We start from the raw sequence: 25605 nt of genomic DNA, 5'->3' as shown, positions 1-25605 counted from the left end.
TTTTATATAGCACTGGGATGCAAATAAAGGGGAAAATATGGTTTTGTCCTCAAGATCTTTACTTTCTAAAGGATGATGGAAAGCACCATGCAAAAAAAAAAAACAAAAACAAAAACAAAAAACAAAACCAAATCCTGAAATTTATGCAAACAAGATAGACCCCCACTGAAGGAAACCAAATTCAAAGGTTATAGAGTGTTTGAGGCTGAGATTTTAACTCTGTCTTGACACTAGGTCCAGCACTTTATATAAAGTCCCCAAATATGAGAACAGAGGTTGAGGTGGACTCTGGTTCAGATGACTAGGACATCTTGAATTGGGTGATAAAGACAGAGAATTTCAAGAGATTTTTGAATAATTTCAAAATTTGAAAAGGGACAGCCTAGAAGTGGGAGTGGTGTATGTTAATCATCTTTGATTTGGGGACCATAAGATCAAGAACACAGAGACTGGGAAAGAATAGCAATGGGCACAATTTCCTGGGGAGAGTCAGATACTTAATACGTTAATACATAGAGGAAAAGAAGTGTATAGAATCTATCACAATTCACTCTCCCTTTAGCCAAAGGAAATTTTCTAAAGAAACATTCTCTCACCCCAGTCAAATTTAAGAATAAAGGGAAAAAATATGGTTGTCCCTACTTCGCAGGGTGGTTGTGAGGTTCAGCTGAGACAGTGAATGTAAAGTGATTTGCAAATTTAAAGTGCTCACCTCAGTGATGCCAGTTATCTCTCGCCTTACTCTTTGAACTCTAAATTGCTCCTGGAATAATAGTCCACTATATTCAATAAGAGGAAAATACAAGATACACAGAAAAGAAATACAAAATTATTTAAGGTGATGTGGAGAATGTAGCTTCTAATAATTGGTAGAATCAAGAAAGACTTCTTAATGGCCATGTGAGCCATTAAAAAAGCTGTGAAGAGGTAAGGTTAAAAAAGAGATCATTCCAAGTAGCCAGGGCAAAAACCTAGAGGTAGGGATATATGTGGAGAAGAACAAAGAGGTGAAGTTGGTGGGAACTAGGTCAGGAAGAGAGGGGGATAAGGTTCAACCAGTCTGTGAAGAAAGGCTGAAGGCAGATTTCAGAGTAAAATTCTTTTTTTTTGTTGATGTTGTTGTTTTGTTTTTTAGGTTTTTGCAAGGCAATGGGGTTAAATGACTTGCCCAAGGCCACACAGCCAGGTAATTATCAAGTGTCTGAGGTAGGATTTGAACTTAGGTCTTCCTGATTCCAGGGCCTGTGCTCTATTCACTGTGCCACCTAGCTGCCCCAGAATAAAATTCTTAAGTCATCTACCTCACAGAGTTGTTCTGTAGATCAGATGAGATAATACACGTGAATTTTCTTTATAATTACAAAGCAGTAGCACTTAGTGGAGGTGAGAAGCATGTCCCTGAGGAGGCTAGGAGGAGTAAGTCTGTTCTAATATTCTAACTTAGATGCTCCCATACATATTTCATGCCAAGGATAGAAGGGTGAATATACCTGGACCTGCCAAAGCTTAAGTTTGTCAAGTAGGCTATTTCCAAAAGGTGAGAGAACTACCATTGCTGGAGAATCATAACATGATCTCTAGAATAAGGGAAAATGTGGCTATAGGTAGAATCCAGCAGGTTGACAAACTGTACAATGTTTTATCCTTGAATATGTATCTTCTTGTGTGTAGTATGTGAAGTCATCAGACAATGACCAATGTCAAAGTTTGAAGTCCAATGCTTCTAAACTTTGTTATTTCTCCCAGGCTTTTACTGCCAAGAAGACAACTCAGGTAGGAGGACCTCTTTCTTGTCCAGATTCTAGATATTTACACCTCAGATAGTGGGTACACTGGAGAGCAGTCCCTTGGCTAGCTCATCAGAAATATTTAAGACGAGGCAAGGAGTTACCCACCCTCCCCCACTCTATCCACTGTGCTACCTAGCCGCCCCAATTAACTATGCACCTTTAACTGTTTCAAGAACAACAACAAACATTTATTGTTTACTCTATGTTGGACAGGGCTAATTACTGGGAATGAAAATACAAGAAAAAGCAAAGACAACCTCTGCTCTCAAATAGCTTACTGCCTTCTAGGAGAAAGGAGAAGACAACACATAAAAGGACCTGGAAAAGAGGAATGAAAGTGTGAACATAACTTGTATTACTGTACATGTTGTATCCACCATCCCTAGCACTCTATAATGCCAGAAGCATTTTACACTTCAAAGAGTAAGGCAGAAGACAACAGACATCACTGGAATAGGACTTTATATTTTCCAAATCTTTATACATATATTGTCTTATCGGTGTTCTCCTATTTGACTGGAGTGGGGGTGGGGTGGACTGATGTGAACTGGGGAGGGGTGGGGTGGGAGAATGGTGTCCAGAAAATTTTCTTTGGTAAAAGGGAGAGCAAATTGCAATTAGATGATGAACCAAACTTTGAGTTACTTCAAGGGGACAAATGACATAAAACACTGATATTAAATATCTTTGACCTAGCTACTGTTTTAAAAAATGAATAAAGACATTTATATTTTTTCTTGAGTCCTACAAAATATTAACTTGTTCTTTCTCAAAATCAAATACGTATATATCATATATATATATATATATATATATATATATATATATGTAAAATACAGCATATATGGTACGGTATATACTATAGTCGCCATATATTATATAGTGTATATATACTATAGTAGCCATGTTTCTATTTATTAATAGTAGCAAAGAGGATGCCTTAAGGCTTCTGTCTCAAAAGGACTGAACCTAGTCCCAGCTCCAACTATGACTAACTAAAACACTTGGGAAAACTTAATACTTGGAGCTTCAATTTCTCATCTGTAAAATGGGAATAATTATATTGGTACTATTTACCTAATGGGCTTATTGGGAGGGAAGGAGTTTATTAACTATAAAGTGTTACATACACATGGAACATTGATATTATTCTGACTCCTGATCCACTATCTAGATGTTTCATTTATCATGAAAATCCCTTATTAAATTCCATGACATGACAGGATCTTCCCTAAACTTTCAGAAGACCTTGGGTATACCACTTAACAAAATCTACAGTCATTTATTAAATACTTTCTGGGTGCAGAATACTATTCTTTTTTTTTTTAGGGTTTTTTTTTTGGCAAGGCAAATGGGGTTAAGTGACTTGCCCAAGGCCACACAGCTAGGTAATTAAGTGTCTGTGGCTGGATTTGAACTCAGGTACTCCTGACTCCAGGGCCAGTGCTCTATCCACTGCGCCACCTAGCTGCCCCCAGAATACTATTCTAAGCTGTTTTTTTAAGCTTGACCTTTTGGGGTGTTAAGGGTCATTGCTAAACTAAGTCAAAAAAGATCTCAAACCTAATAAATGGGGGGGGGGGCGGTTAGGTGGAGAAGTAGACAAAGCACCGGCCCTAGAGTCAGAAGTACCTGGGTTCAGATCCGGTCTCAGACACTTAATAATTACCTAGCTGTGTGGCCTTGGGCAAGTCACTTAACCCCATTTGCCTTACCAAAAACCTAAAAAAAAAAACCCTAATAAATGTTCAATCATTTAAGGGTTGACACTTCTTTCTGGTAGAATTTAAGCCATGATAAGTATAAAATCACTGGCAGCCCTCTAAGGAATAGTGACAATAAAAGGGGGGGAGGGGGTAGATGAAGAGGAAGATAAGGAAATCAAACAGTCCATTTGAATGCAAAGCTTCTATAATAAATGTCCATGTACAGGCAGGCTGATGATAGATGTGCAATTCTAGAGGTCAGTTCAGAAAATGTGTTTCTGAGGTTTGGGATGCCAATTTCCAACCAGCCTGTCTCTATTCTGAGGACTGATGAAACCAATTATAAGTTTCTAAATGAGATCACAGCCTCACAAATGAGTTAATGTAAAAGGATTTTGGAAGCTCAGAAAGAATAATTGTATGCATGAGAGGCAAAACTATTTCTGTGTTACAGAAAATTGATCTCCTGCTTTCATCTTGGAGAAATCCGAGAGACTGAAAGATGGGAGTGAAATGCAACACAATGATGAAATCCAAACTTTTTGTTTATTCATTATGTCTGTCTGAAAGTCATGAACTTCGTCCCATTAACAAGGATTATCAAACTTTGAAAGGTCAGGTTATTATTCGCTAGGCATTGTCCTAGGGATACAAAGAAAGACAAAGGTAGCAGCTGTGTCTGCCTTCAAGGAGCTTCTAGCATCATGGGAGAGACAGTGTGGAAATAAGTATAAACTATATACATATACATATATACATATATGTATATATATATATATATATATATATATATGGAGAGAGAGAGAGAGAGAGAGAGAGAGAGAGAGAGAGAGAGAGAGAGAGAGCAAATGGAAAGTAATGCAAGAAGGAAAGGGAAGGCAGTAGAAACTAGAGGAAGGCCTACTGCAGAAGCTAGAATTTGAAACTAAAGGATGGAGATGAAGGATCCGAGTATTCCAAGGCTGGGGTAGCTAATATATAAGTAGAGATATATGAGATAAAATATTGTATTAGAGCAAAAACAAGCATGGTATAGTTGATGATAGATTATATGGGGAAGTAGAGTATCAGAAGAGTTAGGAAGATACCTATAAAAAAACTTAAATATATAGGCTATAAAAATTTTAAATATCAAACCAATAAGTTTTTATATTAACCTGGAGAAACAGGGAGCCATGTAGGTTCGAATTGGGAGGAGAGGGTGACTTCATTAGACCTATACTGTAAAAAAATAACCTTGGCAGCCAAGTGAGAATGGATTTGAATAGAGGAGTCGAGGAAGGGAAATCAATTAAAAGGACATTGAAGGCTGATGAGGGACTAAACTAGGGTTGTGGCAGTATAAGAAGAAAGAAGAAGACATATAAGAGAAAAATTCTGAAAGCAGAAAAAGCAAGATTTTACACTGGACTGACTGTGTAGATGAGTATGAGTGACAAGTTGACAATGACAATGAGGCTGCAGGTGGTGCCCTTGATAAAAATAGAGGTTTAAAGAGAAAAGGATTTGAGGTGAAATGGAAAAGACAATAAATTCTATTTTAAACATGTAGAATATGAACTGGCTTTGTGGAAACAAGTTGATTATATCCAAGCTATGTGTTGACAGTCTGCATAGGATGACCTTTGATAGGAACTCTTCCCTTTCAAAATCATTTGTTCGATTCCCTTCCCCTCCCATCCAGTATTCAAGAACTATTATCCAGTGGCCCTACAGTATGCTGAGTTGAAGAGTATGCTTTATGTTTTGTATTTTAATCATTTTCTAATTCTGATGCCTTAGTTGTTCTCATATAAAATTTCATTTTTTCTCATAAAGCATTTCATGTCTATAAAATACACAGCTGCAAAAACAAGTTGTTTATTTTTAATTTATATGTGAAATAGCTATTCATGGATAGAGGTATTTTTGGATGAGTGCCTATCCACTTCAAATTTCCACCCAGGATATCGCAGTAATAAAGTCTGGAATTAACAACTGTGACTTCTTATTCAAGTTTAATTTCTACCAGATTCCTAATGGAGATGGCCAATATAGAGACCTGGTGCAGTCATCATTTCACCAAGAGGTGTTTGAGCATCTCAGATGTCTCAATAAACTAATCTAATTACATTTGTAATCAGCATGATTTGAGCCAAAGATTCATGAGAATGGTGGCAAAGTGTACCAATGGCTGAGGGGGTGTGAAGGTAGTCACTCTTGTGCTAATACATCAACTTGACAGTGAAAGAAGAGATTTAAGAAGAGTTTTCTCTCATCAAAGATGATCAGAAAAAAATGTGTAGTGAAAGAAAATTCATTCAGAGGCCATATGAATCTGATGCCTAATCATTTCTGTATTATGATCCTTTTGTTCATTTTTGGTCCAGGTTAATCTGTGAAGCAGAGATGCTTAGAGAAGGAGCAGTGTCTCAACATCGATCAGAATTTTGTTTTAAAAGGAAAAAAAAAGTTTTGGCAAGGTGTTCAAGGAACTCTGATGAATGATCAGGGATCCTGCCCTGCCAGGATCAGCTTCTTCCTGTGTCTTCAATCTCCATTCAACCTTTTTTTCTGGGCAAGGAGAATTCCGTAAGAGAAAGGGAAAAGTCTTTTATTGATTAAGCTAACAAGGGTTGTGAAAGTGCAAAAAAGAAAGGTTAACACCTCTAACTCAATAATTAGAATTAAAATTAGAATGCAAGCTAGTGGAGCAAAAAGATTGCATTTTTTAAAAATTTGCATCTCCATAGCCTAGCACAATACCTGGGCTATTGTAAATGCTTAGTAAATACTTGAAAATTAACACATCTCACACTCTTCTTTCTAAACCCTCCTCTGATCAACAGATTCATTCTAGATAGCTTAAGGAATTTTAACACCTATTGCTAATAATTCTTCTTCCTGAAAGTATTTTGCTTTGTCCCATCTTCTCTATTCTCATTGCTAGGTACACATTATCTCACATCTGCAGTGCTTTAAAAGTCTCTTAGTGGGGAGACAAAATTTGGAACTCAAAACATTAAAAAAAAAGTGAATATCATTTTCTCATGTAATTGGAAAAATATCTAATAAAAATTTTTAATTTAAACTGTCTCCTGGTAAATCCATCTCCAGGTATGGCTATGTCTAATCCATCCTGCATATTATGTTTTCTGTGTGACTTCCCAGAACAAGAAGTTCTGATGACATGATCTCATAAATGTATCAAGTCTGAACTCTTATGCAGGCTTTGAAGATCCTTCATGGCCATGGTACTCCTCAGGTGATGCGATCTCTTCTATCATTCCCAAATAAAATTCCTCTACCACTGCTGAATTCATTTCCTCAAACCAATTTCTGTTTGGGCTCTTTGGTTTAAGCTGTTCCTTCTGCCTGGAATGCCCTCCCCTCTCTTTTCTGCTTTTCCCAAATCCTACCTTATCCTTTAAGATTCAGTTCAATTTCTGATTACTTCCAAAAAGGATTGCTATCATTGGACCCTCACCTTTGATCATTTACTGTATGAACACCATCATTAATGGTACAATTTATACGGTTCATTGATGATTGATTGCTTGGTGGGATGGATTTAGATAATCATAATGGGAATGGAAAAGATGGACTAAAATATAGAAACAGAACAGAATTTTGTAATATCTGAACCTTAAAAACAATGGAAGAACAATGACATGTTCTAGATTATGTTACGATGTGGATAACAGTTCTATTAGGAGAAACAAGACATATAGAAAGGGACATGAATTGGAGTGGGAAATGATGATGAGCTTGCCAATTTTGAGATGCCAATGGCATGTCTAGATGTCTTAAAGGAAGATAGAAATAAGTGTCTGGGACTGGAAAAATGCTCTAGCACAAGAGTATCAAACAAAAGGCTGGTGGGCTGCTTGTGACCCACAACACTCTCGATTATGCCCTGAACCAGATTAAAACGTAACTGCATTTGCATGAAATCATGAAGAGTGAAATGAGCAGAACCAAAGAAACAATGTATACATTACATTAACATTGTTTTAAGTAAAGCTTTGAAAGAATAAGTTATTTTGTTTATTATGAATATCCAAATTAACTATAAAGTACATATGAAGAAAGATGCTATCTTGCATCCAGAGAAAGAACTGATAAATAAGAATATGTATAGAATAATTTACATATGCATCTACTTGCAATCTAATAGTAGTCATCTCTAGGGCAGTAAAGTAGGGAAGAAAACTAAAAGAAACTTAATGATAATTTCATTGTATTGAAAGGAATAACAAGTTGTGCACAGTAGATTTGAAGTCTCATGTACATGAAACATGTAATGGAAATGCTTGTTTACTCTATAAATTGAAATATTTTTTAAATGCTATCAGATATAGACAGTTTAATAACTCTTTGGACATAATTCCAGATTTCTTTCCATAATAGTTGAAACAGTTCACAATATCACAAATAGTTAAAATAGTTATAAAAGTAACTAATAATGAATTATTATTCTGAATTTTTTCACATCCCCTCCAAAATTTGTCATTTTTGCCAATCATGTATAAAATGATATCTCAAAGTGTTTTAATTTGTATTTCTCTAATCAGTAATGATTCAGAGCATTTTTCATATAACTATAAGTTGTTTTACTCTCTTCAAAGGAAAACTGCCTGTTTATATCAACTGAGGAAGGATTCATTCTTATGGATTTGAGTTACTTATATATTGAAAATATGAGGTCTTTACTTGAGAAGCTGTCTAATAATTGGGAGGGATGAAAAAGGGAAAAAAGAAAGTTACATGATAATGTTATTATATATTTAAAAGAAATAGAAAATTGTACATAATAGATTTATAGTTTCATATGTCTTCCTATTATGAAAATGTTTATTTTATTTATGTTTGGAATAAATTTTTTAAAAAATTAATATGATTTGGAAATATTTGATAACAAAAAAATACGATTAAAATAGTATCACATGCACTGTCGGAGGAGTTGTGAAATGATTCAACAATTTTGTTGAGCAATTTGGAACTATACTCAAAGGGTTATAAAACCATGCCTACCCTTTGGCCTAGCGGTGCTACTGCTAGCTCTATATTCCAGAAGAGATGAAATACAGGAAGAAAAGAATCTATATTTATAGGGATATTTATAGCAGCACTTTTCTTTTGGTTGGGGAATGGCTGAACACATTGAGAAGAAATACTATTCTGTTATGGGAAATGAAGAACAGGATGCTTTCAGTAAAAAATTTATACAACCAGAGACAATGAAAAGGTACCTTATGTAACTGCAATACTGTAGGATGATCAGCTGTGAAAGACCTACCTTTTCTCAGCAATGCTCTGATCCAAGAGTACATTGAAATACATGATAAAGAATGTCATCCATCCTAAAGACAGAGCTGATGGTGTCTGAATAGAGACTGAAGCATACTTTTTTTCACTTTATTTTTCTTGAGGTTTCTCTTTTTTTGGCAGGGAGCATTTACTATGTTTGCTTTTACAACATGACTATATATTTTAACCTACCCCAAGTGGTTTGCTTTCTGGAGTGGGAAGAAGGGAGAGAATTTGGAACTCAAGGCTTTGAACAAGTTGATACTTATTTTTGCATGTAGCTGAGGAAAAAGCAAATTAAAAAATAAATAAAAATTTTTAAAATAGTATCACATTTTAGCACTAAGTGACTGAAAAGGTCCCTATGTGTTCACTAGCAGACCCTTGTATGACATCACTGATCTAGAGGAGAGGTTCTTAAACTTTTTTAGACTTTTTAGATTATGGACCCCTTTGAAAGTCTGATAAAACTTATGGAACCTTATAGAATAATATTTTAAAATATATAAAATAAAACATGTAGTATTACAAAGGAAATCAATTATGTTGAAATAAACAAGTCCCTGGACCATGGCCTAAGTGTTAACACTTGGTCTAGGAGGGAAAAAAAGAATATTGAAGACAAAGACATCAGGAACAACATAATTTTAAAAGGAATTAGGTAAAAACAAAAGTAGAGAAGCAGATGAATCAATAAAGAACAGAGAGTGTGCATTTTTATAATACGGACGTTTAATATAAACTTTCTCTGATTCAGCTTGCTTCATTCTGCATCAGTTAAGAGAGGATAACTCATGCAAGGTGACAAAAATAATAAATGACAGATAAGACTTTGAACCTAGGTCCTCAGATTCAAAATTCAGTGCATTTAATGAAAATTGAAACAGATAGAAGGGGGTTATATTTATAAATTAGGGATTTTAAGAAACAGTTGTGGTTAAAATGTTAGGGATGGAAAACAGGAAAAGACTGAAAGCTTCACTCCCTCTAAAAACAAAAATCTGATAAGAAAGGGAAATCTCCCAATTTAACTTCTGAGATATGAACAAATTTTGGATGGCACGGAGGTCTAAGGTATGGCCCTACGAACTGCAGAGATAGAAAAGACCTTAAAGTAGAAACAGAAATACATAGAGAAGGGAGAAATGAAGTAAAGGTGATAGACAGGTATCAACAGCATTTTGAAATCATCAGGGATAATAAAAGAATGAAATAACTGGAAAGAGTAATTTCTCTCAATTAGTGGGTAAATTATGATGGTTGGTTTGATTTTTTTCCACAGCAGTGTCTATTATACTTCTGAGGTCATAATAAGAATTTGAAAAATACTTGTTGATTGCTTGACCAAAAATCTCTAGGTTCAAAGAATATTGTAAGCTTATTTTTCATAAGATAGTATTTTTCCAGAACTTATTTTAATTAGATCCAAATGTTCCTTTGTAAAGATTTCTTTCTTTGTGTCTGTGTGTTATTATTTTTTCCTTAACAAAAAATAACTTTCAGATTAGAGATCCTTAGATCTTACTGAAAGTCTCTCTTGAAGAAACAGGAAGCCATATTTTACAAGAGTCTATATAAACAGAACACCCAAAGTTTGAACTGGCAAAACATTCAGAAACCATAACCATTGTATGAGACTCAAACAATGCTAAACAAATTCTAATCTTCCAAGTAATTTAATTAGTATAAGATGAGTAAATGTTTATCTTAAAATCAATTTATAGGTGGACCATTTATTAAAATGAATATAGAAGGTCCTGTCAATTTCATCTCAAATAATGTCTAATACTACCAAGAACTCAAATTTAAGTAATTCTTTATGATTGCAAACACTTTATATAACATTTCATCTGATAATCACTAAAGTCCTGATAAAGTAAAAGTATACAGCATCCTTATTCTGCTGATAAATCAAACCACAACTCTGAGAGATTAAGTTTGCAAAGGGAATGTGACATACTATGAGGCCAAGAAGGAAGGAAAAAGCTGGTCTTTCTCAGAGACTACAAGAGGAGGCTGGTAATTGCAATTCTATGGGCTGGTTTTTGGATTAGCAAGAAGTAGACTTGAGTCTCCTGTTGTTGGATAAGTAAAGTGCAATGCAGGCAGGCGTATATATAGAGAGAGAGAAAACATGGCAGGAGAAGTAGTTAATACTTGTGGATAGAACTCTGACATTGGAATCTGGAAAACCTGAATTTAAATTCTGCCTTCAAGATTTACCACATTTGTGAGCATAAGTAAGCCCAAACTTTTGGGGACTCATTTTCTTAATTCATTACATGAGGACAATAAAAAGTATGTTAACTATCACAGGGTTATTGTTAGGATGTTAGAGCTAACTGGCAGGGGGAGGAGGGAAAGAGGGGGAGAAAAGTCAATCAAATCAATCTCCTAGCCCATTTAAAGTAACCTTAATCAGATGAGAACATTTCTATTTTAATCAATAAGTTAATCAAAGGCATTAAAATAGGGGCAAAAAAGTTCTTAATCAAATTGGACAGATGCAAAGCCATTGAATGGAGTGGAATGATTTTACAAGGGGAATGTATTAGGACTGAATGAAGAGACCCTGTGGGAATTACAAAAAACAACAAGCAGTTTAGAAGTCAGAATTTGATCTCTATGATAGGAGTTCTATCAACCTCCTAGAGAATATCATTTAAGGAAAGAGGGAAGTAAAAAAGTTTATGCTGTCTTCTTTTCCCATTATTCTTTGATAAAGTATGACTTGTGATATTCCACAGATCAGTGAAGTTGGGCTTCTCATAAATACCCTAGAAGAATCTTTGATCTAGCAATGGTTAGTGATAATGTCTGCATCTACAACTGAAGACAAACTAGACACGACACAAGATGATTCAAGTTCCACCTTCTACGTGATACCATTCTTCTCTTCCTCTCCTACCATTAGTGCCCTCCAACACAAATAATCTTGTATTTAACTATTTGTACTATTTTATGTATATATTTATATTTTTATATAATTAATTCATTTTTACATTTATTCCCCTTATAATATCACTATTTTCCTCCAATAAATAGGTTAGGAAAATATAAAATATGAATGTATATATGGTATTATGTATAAATATATAAATTTATCAATAGAAAATAATAATAATAATGAAAATAATAATTGTCTTTTGATTTTGAAGAAGACTATGCGAACCAGGTTAATGGTGACAACTCGAATATTATGCTTATTATAGTGAGGGGTATGTTGTACAAAGACATCCTTCTCACCTACCTTTTCCAGAACCATTTCATCCCATGGCTTGATCTAATAGGAAACAGAACTGAATGCTGGGGGAGTCTCTTGGCCTTTGAATATTGTTTCCTTTCCATTATCAGGGGGAACAAAATGCCAGTATGTGATATCTGGCAACAAAATAGCATCTCACAGCTTACGAGGCACTGGGGTGTTTCAACAATTTTGGACTGTGACTGCGTGGTTAATCCAAACCAGTCTCTCAATAGGCTAATAAGAATTGTCAGACTAGAGTTCATAATTGAATCCATTAGAACTGATGAGATCATCAAACAAAAGAGCACAGAAAGAGAGAAGAAAGAGACCCAGCATCTAGTTCGGGAGATTACCCACTGTTCCTGAGCATGATCTAAATGAAGATCCAGTAAAGGAGACTAAGAAAACAATAGCCAAATGTGTCAGAGAATAGAATAGTACTCTAGACACCTTAAGAGGAGAAGAGTGTCCAAGGCTACAGAAGGAGAGTATTGAGAAAAGGTCATTAGATTTTGCAATTAAGAGATCACAGCTAACTTTGGGCAGAGAAATTTTTGTTGAATGATGAGACGTAAAATCACACTGTAGAGGGTTAAGAAAAGAGTGAGAAAGAAGGAAGAGAAAGTATTGGTTGCAGATTGGATAACCCTATATAATTCCTTTCATCTACTGCCTTTACTCCTATTCATGAACAACTGAATGAAACTGGCTCAATTTCAAATTTATGCTATATAAATCTCCCTGAGTTAAGGCCATTCTCTTAGACTTTCCTAATCGACTCATTACCTGCTCACCACAGTGGTTTTCTTTACAGTTTGACTTTTGAACTCAATATTTAATTGACATTGCTCTCTTTAAAGTTAACACTGATCATTTAAATGAAAAAAATGTGTCCTTAGTTCAAAGAAGATCATGATATCAGGGAGGTGAAGTCATGATAAGCAAGTGAATTCGACTTAAATGAGGGAAGGGGGGGATACTATGCAATGTCACCAGCCTCACTTTCTTCTCCAGAGCTATCTGAATACAGAGGTCAGATATGTAATCACTGTGATTACAACGATGGAGATGAACCTGGTGCAGTGGAAGACCTTGGTTTTTTAAAGCTAGTTCTTTCCCAGGTCAGCAAAGTTTAAAATTTAATGGCTTCTTCTCAGTACTCCTCTTTCTTGATCTCTGCAGTCTTGGACAATGTCAGTTACCATCTTCTTGATATCTCTCTTTTTTCAAGGCTTCTGGTGAAACTACTCAATGCTTAGTCTCTGACAGATCTGATCATTCCATTCTCAATCTCCCTAACTGGATCTTTATTTAGGTCATGCCTACCAACAGGGAATGTCCCCCAAGGCTCTGCCCAGGCAGCTTCTCTTTCTGAAAATTTTTTTTAATAATTTCAATTTCCATGGATTCAATTATGTTCTCTTTTCTTTTGATTCTCAAATCTGCATATGGACTGAACCTCTTTCCTAATCTCCAAACTCACTTAGTTCAAACTCCAACTTCTTATTGAGTATCTCAAACTAAAAGTCTTATGGAATTCTTAAATCTATCACCTTCAAAATGAATTCATTATCTTCTTTTTTATTTTTATTTTGAATACTATCTTATTTTATTTTTTCCAATTACATGGAAAATTACTTTTAAACATTCAACTTTTTGTAAGCTTTTGTTTCACATTTTCTACCACCCTCCCTTCCTCCTCCATCCCCATAATAGCTAGTATAAATATATAAGTTTACATACATGTACATATAAATATGCATGTCCATATAACATATAAACATATACATATTTAACATTTTCCATATTAGTCATGTTGTGAAAGAAGAATCAGAAATAATGGGAAAAAAACATGAGAAAACAAATTTTAAAAAATGAAAATAGCATGCTTTGGTCTGTATTTAGACTCCATGGTTTTTATTCTCTGGGTATGGATGGTATTTTCCATCACCAGTCTTTTAGAATTGTCCTTGATCACTGAACTTCTGAGAGGAACTACATCTATCATAAATGATCAGCATGTTGTTAATGTATCTAATGTTCTCTTGATTCTGCTCCCTTCCTCAGCATCAGTTTATGCAAGTCTTTCTAGGGTTTCTAGGGTCTTTCATTCAGGATTAATTACAGAACAATAGTAAACCAGGACATTTATATACCACAATTTGTTCACCCATTCCCCAATTGATGGGCATCAGCTCAATTTCCAATTCTTTGCCACTACAAAAAGAGCAGCTATAAATGTTTTTAAACATGTAGGGTTCCCCCCCCTTTTTATGGTCTCTCTGGGATACAGACCTAGTAGTGGTATTGATGGAATAAAGGGTATGCCCAGTTTAATTGTCCTTTGGGCATGAACTCATTATCTTTGCACCTCAAACTCTCTGATTACCCAAGCCTTCCTCTTATTAGAAAGGGTACAGCATGCTTTTAGTTATCCAGACTTGTAACTCAGATGCCATTCTTGGCTCCTCATTTTCCTCTCATCTCCCATATTTAAACAACTGTCAATTCCTCTCAATTTTACCTTTATAACATCTCTTATTATAGATTCTTTCTCTCCTCTGATACTGTCACCTCATGCCAAGAATCCTGCAATAGCCTCCTGGCTGATGTCCTGCCAGAAGTCTCCATTCACTCTAATGTTTAAACCATCCTTCCCTTAGTTGCCAAAGTATTATTTTTTCCCCAAAGCACAGGATCAACTATGTTATTTCCTTCCATTCAATAAACTCCCTCCTTATCACATCCAGGATGAAATATAAAATCTGCTTGGCAGATTTTATTTTATACTCTACTATATACTCTGTGATCCTTGCCTCTTTGCTATTCCTCACACAATACACATTGTTTCCTAAATCCATCTGTTTTTGGTGACTGTCCTCAGATTTGGAATTCTCTTTTCTGCATCTATGTTTCATGGCTTCAATGACTTGCTTCAAGTTCCAGCTAAAATCCCACCTTCTGCACAAAGCCTTTCCCAATCCCCTTTAATAAGAGTCTTCCCTCTGTTAATTATCCTCAATTGATCCTGAATATTTCTTATTTAAATCTAATTATTTGCAAACTGTCCCTCATTAGATCATGAGTACCTTGAAAATAAAGACTGACTTTTGCCCTTCTTCATATAAAGTAGGATTGATTGATTTCACAACCTGTGACACTATGTATGGACAGATAGATATTGATATAGATTGACATCATAACCCATGACACTAATATATGTATATGTGTGTGTGTGTGTGTGTGTGTGTGTGTGTGATCTACAATAATCTTATTTAGCAGTGAGACTTTGGAGAAACAAAAAAAGAAGCAAAATTTAAGAGATATGGTGTTAAAATAAAGGTGTAAACTTCGGAATAGTTAATGGGAGTCTTGGAAGTTATAAAAAGATGAGAAAAGCTGTTTGTCCTATATGCTCCTTAATTCCTTGTACTTGCATTCCCAGAGATTATTAAGAGCAGATTTCTCTCCTGAGTTTATTCTTCACTTGTGACTAAAATTTTATGTGCCTTCTAAGGCATAAAACCAATTTAGTCTGTTGTATTCCAATGTTTGTATAACTTTGTTGATTACTGTTTACTGCTTGGTTGGAAAAGTGTTTGCTCACCATCCATTATGTTTTCTACAGAAAGCATTTGGTGGTACAGAGAGTAAAATGTCACACTCCCCTTTAGAGATATCAGGAAAAGAAGGAAAAGTGACTTCAGTCCTGAATCCCTAATATAGTTGTATATTCATACACCATAGATATCTTATGCTTAATTGATGGATATAATTCTTGCCCATTATCCTTTGTTGAAATAGGAGAATAGAAGAATGATGCTCACTCATGATCCTCCTTCAATTCCACATAAGGGAGAAAAAGTCTTTCTCCCTTGGTGACACAGAATGGGGCACTTCAGTTCTATCTAAATATATCCCTGAAAAGTGGAACAACTTGGGTTACTTGTGTGGAACAACTGTGTAACTACAGTTTAAACTCTTGTTTAGAATATGTAAGAGAGGATATTAACCCTAAACTATTGCAATTTTCTTTCTCTCCTATTTGAATATAATGAAGAGTGAGACGAAGAAAGAAAACAATGTCAATTGCTCATGCTTAGGTTGAGCTAATATAATAGAAATGACAATTTTGCCCAAATTAAATTACTTATTCAGCACCATACCACTTAAACTACAAAATATTTTATGAAACTAGAAAATATAGTAACAAAAATGTAAAGGATGGTAGCCTAGCTCTAACAGATCAAAAACTATACTATAAAATGGCAATCATCAAAACTGTAATGGATCAAGTGGATTAGGATACGTTCTACTAAATGACTATGGTTTTACAAGCTCAAAGACATTAGCTTCTGGGATAAGAAGTCACTATTTGATGAAAATTGTTGGGAAAACTGGAAAATATATTGCAAAAACTAGGCATAGACCCACATCTCATACCCTATTCCAAAATAAAGTCAAGATGCAAGAAGGATTTAGACACAAAATGTCACTCCAAAGGCCAATTAACAGACCAAGAAATACTCTATCTGTCAGATCTCTGGAAAGGGGAGAAATTTATGATGAAGAAAGAAATAGAGTACTTTATAAATTGCAAAATGGATCATTTTGACTATTAAATTTAAATGTTTTTCTGCTAATAAAACCACTGCTGCCAAAATTAAAAGGAAGACAGAAAAGCTGGGAAACAATTTTCACAGCTAGGGGTTCTGATAAAGGTCTCATTTCTAAAACATATAGAGAATTGCACCAAATTTATGAGGTTATGAGTCATTCCCCCATCGATAAATGGTCAAAGGATAAAAGCAGTCAGTTTTCAAATGAAGAAATTAAAGCTTTTTATAATCACATGAAAAAAATGCTCCAGACAATTACCGATTAGAGAAATGCAAATTAAAACAACTATGAGGTTCTACCTCACACCTATGTTATAAGTGAATGAAAGAAAAACCTGCTAGAGTGAGAGAAAATTGCAGATTTTATTTCCGAATCCTGCAGGATACAGGTACCCCACCTGGCATGAGGCATGAGGATGAGGTGGGATTATTACAGCAGCTAATATGTAGTCTTCAGAAACTCTTTACCCTCCCTCTTGGATATTCATAGGCTCTCAGAGTTTGAGTTACAATCTAAGAGGTCCATCCATTCCATATGTCCCTAATATGATTTCCCCCCCATCATATGATGCATGATATGCTGATGAACTCCAATTGCCAAAGGGGGTGTGTAGGATAATATTCAATTACCTAACTGCCCTAACTCAGTTGTTTTAGGTCAAGATCTCTAGGTCACTATTGACTGACTGAGAAGGAGATTCTTCTAATCTTGGGTTTGCCATCTCTGGAATGGGATTAGGAAAACTCTCCTAGTTTTGTGATTGACTGGTCCATTCCCCTTTAGGGGCCCCCCTCTACACTCTGAATTCCTCACACCTATCAGATTGGCTAAGGTGAAAAGAAGGGAAAATAATCAATATTGGAGAGGTTGTGGGAGGACTGGGACATTAATACATTGCTGGTGGAGTTGTAAACTAAGTCATCCATTCTGGAGAGCAATAAAACTGATCATTCCCTTTGACCCAGCAATTCTAATACTATGCTTATATCCATAAGAAATCATGAAAATGGGAAAAGGCTCACATGCTCCAAAATATTCAGAGAAACTCTTTTTCTAGTGGCAAATAAGTGGGAATAAAGGACATGTCTGTTCATTGGGGAATGACTATATGAAGTTATGGTATATGAATGTTTATGGAATACTATTTTCTATAAGAAATCATGTATGATTGGACTCTAGAGAAACATGGAAGGAATTACAGGAACTGATGCTTAGTGAAGGGAACAGAATCAAAAGAACATTGTACACATTGAGTGCAGTTTGGAATTGCACTCAAAGGGCAACAAAAATGTGCATAACCTTTGATCCAGCAATACCACCACTGGGTCTATACCCTGAAGAGATTATGAAAAAGGGTAAAAACTTCACTTGTACAAAAATATTCATAGCAGTGCTGTTTGTGGTGGCAAAGAATTGGAAATCAAGTAAATGTCCTTCAGCTGGGGAATGGCTTAACAAACTGTGGTATATGTATGTCATGGAATACTATTGTTCTATTAGAAACCAGGAGGGATGGGAATTCAGGGAAGCCTGGAAGGATTTGCATGAACTAACACTGAGTGAGATGAGCAGAACCAGAAAAACACTTTATACCCTAACAGCAACATGGGGGTGATGATCAACCTTGATAAACTTGCTCATTCCATCAATGCAACTACCAGGGACAATTTTGGGCTATCTGCAATCTGTATCCAACGATAGAATTACGGACTTTGAACAAAGACCAAAGACCTTCAAATTAAGGGGAAAAAACCATTATCTTATTATGTAATTTTACTATCTCATACTTAATTTTTCTCCCTTAAGGATATAATTTCTCTCTCTCACATTCAACTTAGATCAATGTATACCATGGAAACAATGTAAAGACTAACAGCCTGCCTTCTGTGAGGGGTGGGGGAGGGAAGCAAAATTAGGGGAAAAATTGTAAAACTCAAAATAAATAAAATCTTTCTTGAATGAAAAAACAAACCACTAACATTTTCAGTTGATCAATCTGAGGGATGCAGCTCCTCTCAGCAATTCAGAGACCCAGGACAACCCTGGAGATTAGCTATGGACAATGCTATCCCCATCCAGAGGAAGAAAAACAAAATAAAATAAAACAACAAAAACATCTACAGAATCTGAATGAACACTCCATTCAATTTTTAAAAATTTCTCTTATGTTTTTCTTTCCTATCTCATGGTTTTCTTTCTTTTCCCTTACTCCTAATTCCTCATGCTGAAAATGACTAATCTATAAACATGTTAACCACAAATGTGTATGCACAATATTCATCTGACTGTTCACTGCTGAGAGGGTTGGGAAGGAGAGTGGAAGGAAATTATGTAACTTAAAAATATGCATATGTATGTGGATGAATGTTGAAAAACTTTCATAACAAATAATTGGAAAAATAATATATCAAATAAAAAAGAGGAAAAAAGGAAAAAGAGAGAAAAGGAGGAAGAGGAAGAAGAAAAGGAGGAAGAGGGGAAAGGGGAGAAAAAAGGAGGATGAAGGTAATCAACATCATCATCATCAACAACAAGAACAACAATTCGGACTGCTTAGGTATACTGCCTATTACCTGAATGTTGAGTCTGCCTCTGTGTGCCCCCAGGCCATATCGTTTAACTGTTGAGGCATGCAGCTGGAAGTCAGTGATTTTTAATGTTTCCAAACCCAGAGGAGGACAACCTGGAAAGCAAAAGAATTGTTTAAAACAATGAAAAACAACTTATATTTTCACAAATATCCTTCCATTTAACTTAAATTGTAAAGAAAAACCAATTAAAACAACCTTGAGATATCATTTTACACTTATCAGATTAGCTAAAATGATTGAAAGGGTAAAGACAAATGTTAGAGGGGATGTGGAAAATTTGGGATTCTAATTCACCACTGGTGTAACTATGAACCGATCCAACTGTTTTGGAGAGAAAGCCAAAAGTATTCCCAGAGAGCTACTAATCTACCTATATATCCTTTAACCCAGTAATACCACTACCACATTTATTTCTAAAGATGATAAGGGAAAAATCAAAAGAATTTAGATGTCCACAAATATTTATAGAAGCTCTCTATGTGGTGGCAAATAACTGGAAATTTCTGGGGCCTAGCAATTGAAGAGTGACTGAATAAGCTGTGGCATATGATTATGAAGATTTGATAAAGGTTTTACTTATATGCAGTCATGTAAAACATATTCTCACATTAGTTATGTTGTGGGAAAAGAAACCAATTTCTGTATGCAGAGAAAGAACTGGAGTTTAAACACAGACCAAAGACTATAAAAAAGTTGTCTTAATAATAATAATAATAATGATAATAATAAGAATCTTGCTATCTCTCATATTTTATTTTTTCCTCAAGGATATGATTTTTTTCTCAACACATTCAATTTTGATCAATGTATAAATGTAAAAATTATCAGACTGTTTTGTGTTGGGGGGCTGGAGGGGGAGGGAAGGGTAGATGGGGGAAACATTGTAAAATTCAAAATCTTACCAAAAATGATAGGTAGAAACTACTACTGTATATAATTGTAAAACAAATAAAATATTTTTATTAAAAAAGAAACCATTAAAAAACAAAGTGAAAAAATATGATTATGATGGAATATTATTATCATGGTATAAGAGTGATGAGCTTAATGATCTTAGAAATACATGTAATAATGAAGACCAAAATGAGCAAAATCAAAAGATTATTGCATATAGAAACAGCAATATAATTTTAACAACTTAAAGCAAACAAAATATTTTGACTATCATAAATACCAAAATTAACTACAAGATATATTAAAAGAAGATGCTATATACATCAAAAGAAATAGCTGATAAATAGACCTGTGTATAGAATGATTTTACATTTTACTTATAGGTGTATGTCTATACACATACAAAAAACACTGAATGAACACTTCATTCACTCATCATTTTGATTCAGCTATGGTGCATTAATTCTTATTTTATTTAATAAATTAAAAATAAAGAATTTTTATATGAAAGAGAATGAACTATAAGTTGAACAAATGTTTTATATTTTTCTCCACTGTACTTCAAGATTTTCATTTTCCAGTCTCCTTTCTTGCTTCCTGGAGTGTCTGTTTCCACAGGTATGCACAGTATTTCCTGACAAATGCTTCTTCAATTGAGTGCCAACATAATGCCTATTTTTCTTCTCTATTCTGGCATTTATTTTCTGTTCTTTTGTTTTAATATTCCCATTTGTTCTTCAAGCTACTGTCCTAAGGCCATAATTCCAAGTAAGATTGCTTTGAGATTGGCACTCAGAGAGTGGCTGGCTGCCACTGGTTAGAAAATTCCAGATGACCACATGGTTGAGTTCTAAAAAAATTCATCAGACCTTGTTGATTTTACTTCAATTCCACTGAAATAGCATGCTTTGTATCCTAATGAGTGCAGAAATATAAATAGAAAAAAATATTGACTTTGGTTCTTAGCAACATCAGTGACTTTGAGAGCATATTCAAATGGACTCTTCACTTTTGGTCTTGTAACCCCAAGCTGAAGTTCACTACTTGACACTTGACTCCAAAGAAAACTACAAATTATAGTCATAGGAGAGTCTAATAACATTAATTTTAAAATTCTAAGTATCAGAAAAACTTGAACCATGAAGCATATACCAGAGGAGAGAACATAACAATATAAAAGTAATCCAAAGTTCTGCAGGACTGGATACCAAGGTTCTTTAGCAATTCTTTAGTAAATACTCTTTAGTAAATACTTTACTCATCTTCCTTAACTAACATATGTTTTGTTTTATGAAAGACTCTTATGTATCTGAAGTATGTCTCCAATTTCTTAATGTAATTTTCAACTGATAAAACCAAAAATTATTCTAAGAATTTTGATATATATGTGTGTGTGTGTGTGTGTGTGTGTGTGTGTGTATGTGAATATATATGCATGCAAGGGATGTATACCCATATGGGATATATGTATGTATATATGTTTGTAAAATATACATATATATATATATATATATACATATATAATATACACACATAGAGCATCTTATTAAGTCTCCCAAATCTTACAAGATGGGTAGTTCAACTACCAATTCCATGATGAAACATGTTCAAAGATGATAAATGAGCTACACTAAGGTCACCAAGCTTGAAAATGACAAAGTTTTAATTCAAACAAGCTCTTCCAACTCCAACTCCAGTCTGCATTTTGCTACCTATACATATTTCTGTAGCCTGATTGAGAAGACAGCTTTATACTTATCCTAGAAAGAGGAAGAGAAGAAAAGAAGTGAAAGCAACATTTTGCTAACCTCCATACCATTTTACCAAAGAATCTCAATGACACAGAATGCCAACAAGCTGTTCACCCTCAGTAAAGTGATCTTATGTCCGAATGAAGAAAGATAATACCTTCTTATTATAAATCATGTTATAGTTCCTTATAATTTTTAACTGAGAAGTATTTGTTTACTTACTACATACTAAACACTAAATCAATATAGGTAGAGAGATATTGATTAGGTGTGGCTATGTTAGCAGGCACATAAACATGGGAAAGAATGTAATCTGTCCTGCCATCTTAACTTGTAAAGAACAATAAGAAATAAAATTGCTGCCGTTAGTAAATTTGGATTATTTCAAGAAAGATCTCCATTATTTTAGAGAAGTGAAGGAAGTATGGGGAAGTAAGATAATATGGTGAAGGTAGAAGTTGACTGGTGGGGGGGGGCATTGTAGCATCCATTCATCCATCCTTTTAATTAAAATGTATTCATCGTCTAATGTGTGAATTATATGCTGCCAGGTACTAGAAGAGATACAAAGGCAATTAAGACATAGTTCTTGCCTTCACAGAGCTCTTGGTTGGAAGGAAAGACAACATAAAACATATACTTGTAATTGCATGGTAACTAGAAAAGAGAAGAAAATATGATTAGAAGGAAGAAGTGAGTAAGAAACATTTATATTGCCCCCATTATTGTCCAGCCATTGGGTTAAGCATTTTTACAAATACTATTTCACTTTTTTTATAAGAACAATATAATGTACATCTCAAAGAACAAGAAAATTCCATTTTTTAATTGAAGAGAAAACCTTTATGGAGCCTTGAAAGACAACATTATAATTCTCTAATTCTGATTCAGAAGCAGTAGAATTGTTGCAATGAATGACTGTAACAAATAAGTGCAGACAAATGAATAAGAAACTAAATAAAATTTACAGTGTTGGGAGACAAGTGAGGGAGGAGAAGGAAAAGGCATAGACAATAGTGAATAGTGAATGTACCATAACAGGAATGGAAAGAACAGATAAGAGATCTAGGAAGTCATTCAGTTTGACAGGAGCAGAAAATATAATTATGGGGTGGAAGGAGGGAAGAAGCACCTATCACATACTACAGATTTTGTTAAGTGCTTTATAAATATTATCTCATTTTATTAGGAATAGGGGTAGGGAGAGGATAACACTGTTAGTTAACCTTGGAAATGGGAAATACTGAGGACAAAAGTGCAGGATGGAAATGCCAGGCTAAGAAGTCTGGTCTCCATTTAGTAAACAAAAATATGATGGTGAAAATTCATGATCAAATCTATACATAGATTCCTATCTGGCAGTGGTATACAGGATGGATGGAGGGGAGCTAAAAGTCCAAGCTTTTGGGAACTCATTTTCTTAATTCATTAAATGAGAACAATAATAATCATGTTTACTATTGCAGGGCTGTTTTTAGGATATTAAAATTAAGTGGCAAGAGGAAAGGTCAATTAAATCAATCAGTCTTCTACCCCATTAAAAGTAACAAAGGAGAGAAGAGTTTTACTACTATAGACTAAGAAAGTAGTAATGAGATCCCTGGCTTTTGATCTTAGTGGGAATAGAAAGGAGGGGACTAGTATAAGAGTTAATATAGAGAGAAAACTGGTACTTGGGAATGATACCCCTCAAATCACTAAATCACACATATCCTTTGATCCAGAGATACCACTACTAGACCCTCTCCCCGAAGAGATCAAAGAAATTAGAAAGAAAAGGATATATATATATACATATATATATATGTATATATATACATATATATATATATGGAGAGAGAGAGAGAGAGAGAGAGAGAGAGATTTATAGCATCTTTTTTTAGTAGTAGCAAAGACCTGGAAGCTAAAGGAGTACCCATTATTTGGGGAAGGGCTGAATAAATTAAGGTATGTGAATGTAATGGGATGTTATCACACAAATGACAAAATGAAAGAGTTCAGAAAAATGATGGGAAGACTTTTATGAAGTGATGCAGAATGAAGTTAGGAGGACCAGAAGAATAACAAGATTATAAAAGCTAACTTTGAAGAACTTAAGTACTCTTCTTACCACATTGGCCAGTCACAAATCCTGAGCACTGATGATATGATCCCTCTCCTGACAGAAATTATATGTAAGACTCAGCTTGTTGAAGTTCACTTACATTTTAAGTACATGACCAATATGGGTATTTGTTTGGCCTAACTATACATGCTTCTAATAAAGTTCTTTTTCTTTTCTTTTTTTTTTTTCAATTGGGTGGGGGAAGAAGGATGAGTTATGGTGGTAGCAGTAGTGTGAGAGGAGGCAAGAAACTATGTGCTTGTTACCTGAAAAACTAAAAATTTGTTAAGGATAATAAAAATAATCTGAAACAATAGAATTGTTGAGACTTGATAACTGACTGAATATGGAAACTGAGTCGAGGAGACAAAAGTAATGCACTCATTGCTGTCTGTTCAGGATACTGTCCTGGGCATGGTCTTAACACTTCAGTCAAAGTGGTCATTCTTATCCTCTACTGTGATTACTGCTAGTTTTATAAAGTTTCCAAACATCATTAAGTGTGAAGCTACTATTTGTGAGAACTATTCCCTAGAGCAATTCATTTAAAAATGATGTATTTCTCTTGCTTTTATAATGAGTGGGAAAGTTGACATGAAAATTATATTTGCCTGAATCATTCTTTAAACACCAACACTATTTTAATCTGCTGTCTATATTTGAGCTTAGGTAATGCCACTGAGAAGTTCTAAGTTTCTCTATTTAACAAGTCACAAATCACAGACACTATGACATCTATCCTTCTTTTAAGCCAGAACCATACAGCCAAATAAGTTTCTTCCTCTCTCACTGTGAGAAATGACAGATCTCTTCCCATACCACAACCAAATAGAGTAAGATGCCCTCAGAAATGCAATGCCCTCAGAAGTGCAATCACAAATCAAATTCCCAATTGTATACCGAATGTCACTATGGTCTCAAGACATTACTTAAAATGACATTTATTCAAAGGACCTTTGAATCCTTTCAATTGTGCAATGCTAACACTCTTTGATATTAAACATTAGTAATTTGTTTCCTTGACCTGAAGTGAATAGAAGTCCCTTGATCCACAATAACCTCCCAGATTAACCCCACCCATTAGGACTGGGCTACAGACCAACTCTCCTTAGAAAGAGACACTGTGACCTTAAGGCTGTTGATGCTTCAACACTCATCCCTTGTGGGTTAGCCACATTTTGATTATTTTTCCTGCCCTAATCCTTTTCTAACATGTCATCCTAGCTTTCAGAACGTCTCAGTTTCTGCTTTTCCCACAAACTAGGGGAATTGCAGAACTCTGCTCCTCTTTAAGCCAGAACACACCTTTCAGTCCTGTCTGCCTATACTGCACGGTGAAGACAAGGCAGGGGCAGATGACCCCAGCATCAGTGGTCATGACCGTGCTTACTAATATAAATGCTGGCTTATGTATCCTTTCCTGTTGGACATGAACTCTTAAGTACTGAGATTGAGCAGGCTGTCTACTGTCCAGTCTCTCCAACCTGGGTCTCGGGTACAATAATTCCATGGGCATTTTATGCTGTTTGATCTCCATTGTCTGGATCTGACTAAACATTTGCTTTGGGATCTCCATTCACTGGCTGTTTGTTCCTCCCCATCAGGACTGTCCC

The 25605-nt window shown here is 34.9% G+C and overlaps 1 protein-coding gene across 1 annotated transcript in view; it reads right to left on the bottom strand.

Moving 5' to 3' along the window:
* CPXM2 (carboxypeptidase X, M14 family member 2) overlaps window positions 1-25605 on the bottom strand; it is a 219341-nt gene that overhangs the window by 118065 nt on the left and 75671 nt on the right. Inside the window, exon 3 of the mRNA XM_074233422.1 lies at window positions 19226-19335. Within this exon, the coding sequence (XP_074089523.1) occupies window positions 19226-19335 (110 nt within the window). The remainder of the gene's footprint in view (window positions 1-19225; window positions 19336-25605) is intronic.

This window comes from Macrotis lagotis, chromosome 4 (assembly GCF_037893015.1).
Source record: "Macrotis lagotis isolate mMagLag1 chromosome 4, bilby.v1.9.chrom.fasta, whole genome shotgun sequence".
Lineage (NCBI taxonomy): Eukaryota > Metazoa > Chordata > Mammalia > Peramelemorphia > Peramelidae > Macrotis > Macrotis lagotis.
Note: the sequence above shows the minus strand (reverse complement) of the source record. Positions and strands in the feature narration are given on the sequence as shown.